At 54.5% G+C, this 9,097-nt stretch overlaps 1 protein-coding gene across 9 annotated transcripts in view; it reads left to right on the forward strand.

Annotated features, from left to right (window-relative positions):
- ARHGEF10 (Rho guanine nucleotide exchange factor 10) overlaps positions 1–9,097 on the forward strand; it is a 102,909-nt gene that overhangs the window by 52,024 nt on the left and 41,788 nt on the right. For 7 of the 9 annotated variants that reach the window (XM_025886307.2, XM_073902245.1, XM_073902252.1 and 4 more), the window contains 5 exons: positions 1,015–1,092; positions 1,348–1,527; positions 3,087–3,203; positions 5,081–5,173; positions 8,479–8,649. In XM_025886307.2, the coding sequence (XP_025742092.1) occupies positions 1,015–1,092; positions 1,348–1,527; positions 3,087–3,203; positions 5,081–5,173; positions 8,479–8,649 (639 nt within the window). The remainder of the gene's footprint in view (positions 1–1,014; positions 1,093–1,347; positions 1,528–3,086; positions 3,204–5,080; positions 5,174–8,478; positions 8,650–9,097) is intronic. The other 2 variants (XM_073902250.1, XM_073902251.1) reach the window with 2 other exon arrangements.

Below are 9,097 nucleotides of genomic sequence, written 5' to 3' on the forward strand. Positions count from 1 at the left end.
TCGAGCCTCCCCTCCTCCTCAAAGGCCTGGGGGGGTGGCGGGGACTGGGGTGTGTGTGGTCTAGAGGCAATCTTACTGTAATTTTGTGCTCATTTTCCATTTATTGGCAAAAATAACTTGCCAGAATATGTCTAGGCTTGATGGAAGTGCCCAGCATCATCACTGGCCTTTAACAGGAACCGCGTGCCCAGAGCCCCATTTCCATGCTTGAGTGACCAGTGTGTTTGAGGCGGGAGCCGCTCGCTGGCCTTAATCCACAAGCTGCCCCCCCCCGCCCCCACCTCCTGAGCGTGTCTTCGCTTGGTCAAAGCTCTCGAGCCAAAAAAATCTATTCTTCCACCTTTCTTTCTTTTTTTTTTTTTTAAGATTGTATTTATTTATTTGACAGAGACACAGTGAGAGCAGGAACACAAGCAGGGGGAGTGGGAGAGGGAGAAGCAGCCTTCCCGCGGAGCAGGGAGCCCGACGCGGGGCTCGATCCCAGGACCCTGGGATCATGACCTGAGCTGAAGGCAGACGCTTAATGACTGAGCCACCCAGGCGCCCCTACTCTTCCACCTTTCAAAGTTGTTTCTCCTTCTACAACTTGGCAATAATAATTTCACTTGATCTGTGCTGCTACTAGCATTCTTTGAGTCAAGACTGGAATGGCTCTTTTCATGCTTTAGTCCTATGTGAAATATCCCGTAACGCAGCGTAGGGCCCAGAAGATACCGTTACTTCAGCTCACAATTGTTGACGTTCCTACAGTAACGTCACTTGTCCTGCTGTCCTTATGGTTTGTAATTTGAGGTTTGGCCTATTTCGCGACCGTGGCAACAGGGAAAGTAGGTTTTGTGCCTATAACGTTAGCTAACGCACTGTTCATAGCACCCTAGAGGCCTGTGGAGGTTTCCTTTGCCTCCTGTTTTGAGAACCAAGAAACAGAGCAAGAAAGTTCTTTATCCACAAGAAGTGAAATTTCTGTTTTCTGCAGCAGTTTGCTTACCGCTGTGTTTTTCCAACCGCCAACAGGTCGTAAGAAGATACATCCTGGGCTCAGTGGTCGACAGCGAAAAGAACTACGTGGATGCCCTGAAGAGGATTCTGGAGGTACCGAAACGTCGTGTCGCGGGGGACACTCGGGCCTCACAGGCCTTTTGCACACCTGCGGGTTTACGCACACACACGAACCATGACGTGATCGCAGTGGCAGAAGTCCCAGGACACGCTGAGTGTTGGGTCTGTGTGTGGACATGAAGAGTCGTGGGGTTTGCGTGAACCGTGACGTACGTGAGGGGATGTCTCCATATGTTTTCAACGCACCCTCTAAAGAGCCTGTACCGTCTTCCCGCGTGTCTTCGTTAGCAATACGAGAAGCCGCTGTCGGAGATGGAGCCAAAGATCCTGAGCGAGAGGAAGCTGAAGGTGGTGTTCTACCGAATCAAAGAGCTGTTGCAGTGCCACGGCATGTTCCAGATTGCGCTGGCCAGCCGCGTGGCTGACTGGGACTCCGTGGAAACCATCGGGGACGTCTTTGTGGCTTCGGTAATTGCTGGCAGGCCCCACCCCCCGACGGAGCTCGCCTGTGCTTTGCCCCGGTTTCCGTGCTCAGGGGGATGCCTCACGCCGGGTGTCCGGGTTAGCAGCCTCGGTGCCTTGCTCAGCGCATGCGCCGTGAGAGCACAGGTGCACGTGGTCAGGACGCCGTCCGGAGGCTCGCCGGGCGCGTGTCTGGAATGCCACCAGCTCTATCCTGTGCATCACCGCGCAGTGGGAGCGTGGTTTTCATGGCGAGCCAGGGCTCTGTGGACGGTGTGCTGCTCTGTCCCACTCACCCCCGGGGCAGGTGGGTCTTGCCCGACTCCTTGTCCCTGTCCGGAGGCAGCGGAAAATGCCCACGTGTCCCCTGCAGCCAGTATTCTGTGGCCCGGGCCCCGTTGTGCAGACGCCGTCTCCAGGCCTCTGCCGACACAGGATGCAGCGGCGTGCATTCACGTTTCCTGCCCTGGAAACCAGCAGCCTCCTGTGTGCGTCCGGCAGTTCTGAGCCCTTTCATCCGTGGTCCATTTATGAACCATGTGTATTGTGCTTAGTAAGCGTTCTGTCTAGATGTGGGAGCTTACGGGAGCAAAGGGATATCCAGCTTGAAGGTTCAAGTGGCCGTTTAAGTGAATGCTGTAATAATGACACGAAAAACCTTTTCTTTTTCCTATAGAATTGTGTGGGCTTGATGACGTATGTAAATTACAGGAAGTGTATAAATTACAGGATGCCTCGAACACAACACGGGAACAGGAGTTCTTACTAAAATTTTTGCATGATGCCTTTCAGGGATCTTTATGGAAAACAAAGAGGAAACTGGATATTTACTTTGCAGTTGCATTTTCTGGTGTTTTATGCGTTCACTGTCTACAATTACTCATCTCTGTTCTTGAAATAATGACCTTGGTGACATTTTTTTTTAAAAGGAAAAAATCTTAATATATAGTTGAGATGAAAGCATTTTTTCTGTAAGTGACGGTCGCATCAGATACCCGCTTATGGATATGCCTGTTCATCTTGAGAATTTGTGGGCTCTTAGAAGAATATCAGAGGGAGGCCTCTTGGTGTTTAGGGAAACAGGACAGGGACCAGCGTGGCCCTTCAGCCAGAGAAGCAGGAGGGAATCCGTTTCCTTCCTCCCCCAGAGCATTTCCAGGGGACGCTCAGAGCCTGCCAGGCAGGCTGTCGGGGCCCACGTGGCGTCCGCCTCCGGAGGTGAAATCCACAAAGTGAGGACTGGCCGGAAGTTAAAGACAGGTGTCTGTAGTCAGGGACACCGCTTAGCTGAGGGCCAGACCACCAGGGACCTGAACAAGGATGCCGACAAGCGCTTCGGGGTGAGCGAAGTGAGATCCACCCACTGTCTAAACGATTCCTAACAAGCTTGCTTAAAGAAGAAAAAAAAACACACGGGGTCGTGATGAAGTGTGTCCTGTGGAAACATCACAGTGACTGACAGGTTACTTTTAGGGCAGGTTTCGGATCTTTTATCATGTCCTGGAGGAGGGAGGCCCTGGGCTCTGTGCACTGCTGATAGTTCTTAATGTTCTCTGTTGTTTTAGTTTTCCAAATCCATGGTGCTCGACGCCTATAGCGAGTATGTGAATAATTTCAGCACAGCGGTGGCAATCCTCAAGAAAACGTGTGCTACAAAGCCTGCATTTCTCGAGTTTTTAAAGGTAAGCACTTTTTTTTTTTCATTCTGGGTTTTCATACCCTCTGATAACAGGTTCTGTGTCCAGATACTTTATAGTGGAATCTTACCACATTTTGCCTCTACGCATGTCATGTTATTTGTCATAAAGATATTGTGCCGACGTGTTGGGTCAGGGCTAGAAAGGAAGATGAGTTTTCAGAGGTGGCAGAGCTTTTTGAAAATAACCTTTATTTGCACATCCTTGGAAGGGTGTGGATGGATGGGCAGGCCGAAAGGTCAGGTCCGATCCCAGAGGAAGCTGCCTTTGGCTTGGCTTCCTGTCCTTCAGCACGGCACTAGGGGCAACAGACAGAACGTTTGGGATTGGGGTGGAGCTCTCCGGCCCCATTCGAGTCACAGCAATAAGCTGATTGCTGAAGGACGAGCCCTCCGTGGGCCAAGGGTGAGAGGTGAGGTGCGTCTGACGTTGACAATGCGAGTTGTTGCCCTGGGATGTTTAGCCCACGGTCCCTCACCGTGGCCAGCCACCGACCCCAGACCTCACTTGCACGAGGCCCCAGTTCCTGTCATAAAACCTTGAGCCAGAGTTTGTCCCTGTTACTTAAATTCTCAAAGCTCCTGCTACCTGCAGCGACTGGACTCAGGTGACGTTCTCACTGGCCCATTACACTGAGGCTGAATTCTCCCCCACCCCTTCCCTGGTCACCAGCCCTCAGTTTCGGGGGTCTCGGTGCTCGGTGGTCTTTCCATATCACAGCGCGGCTCCTGGGGGACGGAGACACGTTCAGACGTTCCCTGCCTTGGAGGAGGTTGTAACTGTCTTGGCAGACACTGACGGTACCTGAGATGTCAGCCGAGGGGCCGGGCGCAGCCCCCACCGTCAGGTGACCCCCTGCCAGGCGGCCTGGGGACAAGGACATGTGTCATCCTGGCCTAGCCTGGGGACTGCTGTCAGGAGGCTGAGCCGCCTTGGTGGTGGTGGCACTGGGCCCTCACCCTGCCATCCGACCACACCGCTCCCTTAGCTGGAGACCCCACCCTGGTGTGCAGGGGTCCCGCCTACTGGAGCGTCCCTCCCCGGCTCAGAGAGGCGCATCGAGGGACTAGGCAGCCCCTGCCACGTGGGAGAGCCGCTCTCAGACCAGACGTCCTCGGCCGTGGCTGCTCCTGGGGCAGCTCACATAGGATGCAAGCCCAGGTCACCCCCACCCCACCCCAAGACCCTTGCTTGCCCCCAGAGCCAAGCCTGGACGGCAGTGGCTGCCACAAAAACTCACCCCAGTGCATGGACCAAGCTGCTTTTTAAGGGCCCTGGCAACTCCTATTTGGGGTTCTGGGGTATTTTTCTCTCTTCTTTTAAAGATTTTATTTATTTGAGAGAGAGTAAGTGAGAGAGAGAGCACAAGCAGGGGGAGCGGCAGAGGGAGAGGGAGAAGCAGACTCTCCGCCGAGCAGGGAGCCCGGTGCGGGGCTCAATCCCAGTACCCTGAGATCATGACCTGAGCCAAGGCAGTCACTTCAACAGCTGAGCCACCCAGGCGCCTCTTTATTTTTTTGTAAATGCAGTTTTCAACTGGTTGTAGAATCTCAGAACCTAGCTCAGTCCCTAGAAGGTTGAAATGCGTTTGTAAATGGATGAACCCTGCCTCGCGGTCAGAGGTGGCCTGTCAAGCATCGAATGCAAATGTGCTCTGGACCTGAGAGGCGCAAGCACGTGTGTGGTGTGATCCAGGTGTGGGGAGGATTTTGTAGCAAATCTGCATGCACGGTCTCCGTTGAGTGAAGATGGGCATGGGCTCCAGGCCGCCCCCTGCCGAGGCGTCTGTGTTATGGTGGGAGGACCGAGGTGGGGGCCCCCCGCCTCCCCGAAGCGCGAGTAAGCCGGGCTTCTCCCCACAGCAGTGCCAGGAGTCCAGCCCCGACCGCGTCACGCTCTACAGTCTGATGATGAAGCCCATACAGAGGTTCCCACAGTTCATTCTGCTGCTCCAGGTAAGGATGCACACCTTTCCCAGCATCTGCTTGAAAGCCATGTCTGTGCTCCTGGTTCTGTCTCCGGCCTCCTCTGTCCTCCTTCCCCGAGCAGTTATGGGGGGCAGAGTCGGGGGTTGGGGGCCCCGAGCACGGACATGGCCGTGGACCCTCACCAGCTGGCTCCTGCAGGGGCGGAAGGGGCCCGGATGCGGGTTCCCCGGGGACAGAAAGGAATCTGCCTCCTTCTGGGGCGGGGTCTAGGTCAGGGTCTGGGTCTAGGGTCTGGTGGAAAAACGATCCACCCTCTGTGGTCAGAGCGGACGGGGGGCTCAGGAGCCCAAGTCACAATTCAGGCAGACCATGCCTGCCGTGAGCGCGGTCTGCAGATGGTGCGTGGAGCGGAGACACCCTGGTGGAGAGGCTCACCCGTGGACCCCAAGTGGTTGAAAACTAAGAATATTCAAATTGGTGCATGTGTTGTTTCCGACAAACCTGGTTTTGAGGGCAGATGCAACACATTCCATGTGATGTTCGGTCTGTGCGCAGGCCTCATCCTCCCCAAAGCCGGGGGCCCCGCTGCATGGAGGCGGATGGCGGGCTGTCCGAAGTGGCATTTCTGAGGTCAGTCCACGCCGGCTCAGATTCCTCAGGTGGCTCGGCGTGGCTTGCATGTGGGAACGCAGCAAAGGTGAAGGCCACATCATCCCTGGAAATGGACCTGCACGTGGCAACGTTGCCGAGGCCCCTTCCCCTGAGGTTGTGGCTGCTATTGAGGCCACCCAAATCTGTGAGAAACGTACCTGCCAAGTAAAGTGCTCACAAGACTGAGAGCGAAAGGATACACACATCAGGCTGTTAGCATCAGCTACTTCCATGGCTAGTCTCATAGGCTGTTTCTGTCTTCCTCCCTTTTCCACATACCTTTTCCAGTGAGTGTCTGGTTACCATATGTACATATTAGATCCAGTTTCCGGTTTCCAACATCTGTGTTAGAGTGTTAATAACAGAAGCTGTTTGCCTACCCCTAAAATCCAAATATCCAGAAAATGTGTTTTATTCCTCCAGTTGTCCGGTATTTACTGAGCTCTTCAAACATGGGAGGCTCCAGGCGGGCAGTTCGGTGAGGAAGAAAGACGGTAGGGAACCAGTTAGTTCCTTCTTTAGCGAGATGGAGACACAGGGACCAAGGGCAAAGACATAACCACCTTATAATCCATGTGGCGCACGTTCAAACTCACATGCAGACTGTGCTTGGTGCCGTGCTAGTAAATGCCTGGTTATCACTGGTCACCCACGACCCTGTTGGGTTTTCATGCCTCACTTGTGAGTAGTTTTTTGTTCTTAGTTAAAGTTGGATGTAGTTTTCAATCTAGCTCGTCAGCCTTTGGCTAACTGTTAATAAATCATGGCAAACCTTTGGCCCAGGTGTTTACCAAAATATATATTTTTAGAAAGGGTGGGAAGGCCGTGGGAAAGAGAGCAAAAGCATCGGAGGAAAGGCTGCGAGCCTCGTGGTGTCTGAGAGCAGGGACGTGGTCCTGGGTGACATTTCTCTGATTTTGGTCTAAGAACACCTGAGAATGTTGTGGCGTGTGCTGTTGCACCTGGTTTCCCGTGGGCTTGGTGAGGTCAGTCCCTGTGTAGTTCTTTCTCCCTTCCTCCCTCCCTGTCTACCTGGGCACCAGGAGACTCATCAGAGAGCTCCCGGATTTGTGTGAGCAGCTTCCCTGGCAGGCGAGGGGGCGGCTCAGGGCGCGTCCGGGGCACTTAGGAACATGCACGTTTGGACTCAGAGGAGAGGGTGCAGTGTGTGCAGCTGAGAGAATTGCCTGGGTTGTCCAGGGACCCTGCTCCCAGTAAAGATGCTCCTGGGAGCTGCTGCCTGAGGGGGACTCGGGGGCTGGTGGCCAGGCTGGAAGACGGGGCAGGCGTGTTCCCTCCCTCCCGAGGTCTGCTCCGCGCACGTGGGGAGGGATGGCATGGGGACCGGTGTACTTCCTTCCCCTTCCTTTGGCCCATCAGGCACCTGCTCTCCCTGTCTCTGCACTGATCCCAGCTCTTCTGGGCCCTGTTACTGGTGGTGCTGGGACCCCACAGCCTTCCCTGATCCCTGGTAGAGCTGCATGGCCCCGGCTTTGCCAGGCCTGCTGGTTTGGGACACGTGGTCCCGTAGGAATCTCTGTCTCACTGTATCCTGCTGCCATTTTCTGTCCCGTGTTGGACCAACATGACTCTCAGTCTGGACAGAAAGACAGACGTCCCTTTTTCCTTACTCGGTTCTCTTCCAGGATCTGGAGGACGCCCCCCGCCCCACTCCACGGCTCCCCTGGTATGGTGCTTGTCCTGATCGTGCTCAGGTCCCAGGCCGGCTTTGCCAGCTCGTGACTTTGGAGCCAGAATCCTTGTGACATGACTTCGTGGCCTTGATAGGATTTGAAGTGATTCGTAGGGAAACGGGCGTACAGCACGGTGTATATGGTCCGTTCAGATCGGAAATATGTCATCACTTCTGGAGGGTTGTGTTTCTTCAGATGAAAAGCAGGTCACAAGCTGAGGGCCCGGTGGCGTTCCCGCGCCGGCTGAGCGGGCGTCAGCTTCTGGGGGCCAGGCGAGAAGGGTGCTTCCGCCCGCATCTGCCTCCATCAGCGGAAGTGGGTGTGCTCTGCGTGAGCCAGCTGGACCACACTAAGGGTCCGGTGGAAAAGCAAGGTGACCCCCTCGGGACTGTCACTTAGATGTCGCTCGTGCACGCCGACTCCCGCGATGGATGCACGTGGTGCCGTTTTATCGGTCACCAGATTGTCGCTCCCTCGTCCTCCGTGCAACCTCCTCTTCCCTTGGTGACCCTGCCGACGTGGACGGGAGGGTGTGTGGCCCCTTTCCAGCAGGGGTGGGATGCCCCCGGGGGCGGGGTGAAGGCACAGGAGTAATGCCGCCCACTTTGCGTTTGGAAGCCGACCTTTGGGGCCTGGGTCCACTGGTGCAACTCGGGTTGAGAGAGACGGGCTGGGAGTTACCTGAACGTAGCCACAGAGGGCGGGATGTTTCCCAGATGTGGCACGTTCGTATTTATAGTGCCCTTTATTGGGAATTGCTGTTTTTTTCCATTAGCAAGCTGTTTAGTAAGTTCATTTTGTTTTTGCAAGAGGAGCTGTTCCAGTGTGTATCCAGACCGTGAGTGACTTGGCTTATTATCCTCCGCCAGAAGTAGCTGATGCAGCCGCCAGACGTTGCGGCTCCTGGCTGGGAGCGTGCGTGGGCAGCCACCTGCTCCCTCGCAACCAGCAGTCACACGTCTCCTTTTCACCATCTTTCTCCCCCAGGACATGCTGAAGAATACATCCAAAGGCCACCCTGACCGGCTGCCCCTTCAGATGGCACTGACGGAGCTGGAAACCTTAGCGGAGAAGCTGAATGAGAGAAAGAGAGACGCTGACCAGCGCTGTGAGATCAAGCACGTCGCCAAAGCCATTAACGAGAGATACCTGAACAAGGTTGACCGAGGCTTCTCAGTCTGTGCTGGGATTCAGTTTGCTTTGTACTAACAAGCCGCCATTCTTCCCGCCACTTGCTATTAATCTTCTGGAAGCTTTGCAGTGATGCCGCGGCCCAGGGCCCTGCCTCGGAAGTCGATGGAGAGCGTCGGGCGGGTCTGGGCACGTTTTCTTGGGGAAGGGGCTCCCACAGTCACGAGACCCTCGCACGGTCTGAATCTTACTGCCAAAATGCAGTGTTTCCTCTTAGATGGTCGTAATCAAAGCAGAGGATGTTACATACGTTCTTTTTTTTTTAATTTTTTATTGTTATGTTAATCACCATATATTACATAATTTGTTTTGGTGTAGTGTTCCATGATTCATTGTTTGTTCATAACACCCAGTGCTCCATGCAGAATGTGCCCTCTTTAATACCCATCACCAGGCTAACCCATCCCCCACCCCC

Source organism: Callorhinus ursinus, unplaced genomic scaffold (genome assembly GCF_003265705.2).
Source record: "Callorhinus ursinus isolate GAN/ISIS: 27379988/994484 unplaced genomic scaffold, GSC_fseal_2.0 scaffold17, whole genome shotgun sequence".
In the NCBI taxonomy this organism is placed as follows: Eukaryota; Metazoa; Chordata; class Mammalia; order Carnivora; family Otariidae; genus Callorhinus; species Callorhinus ursinus.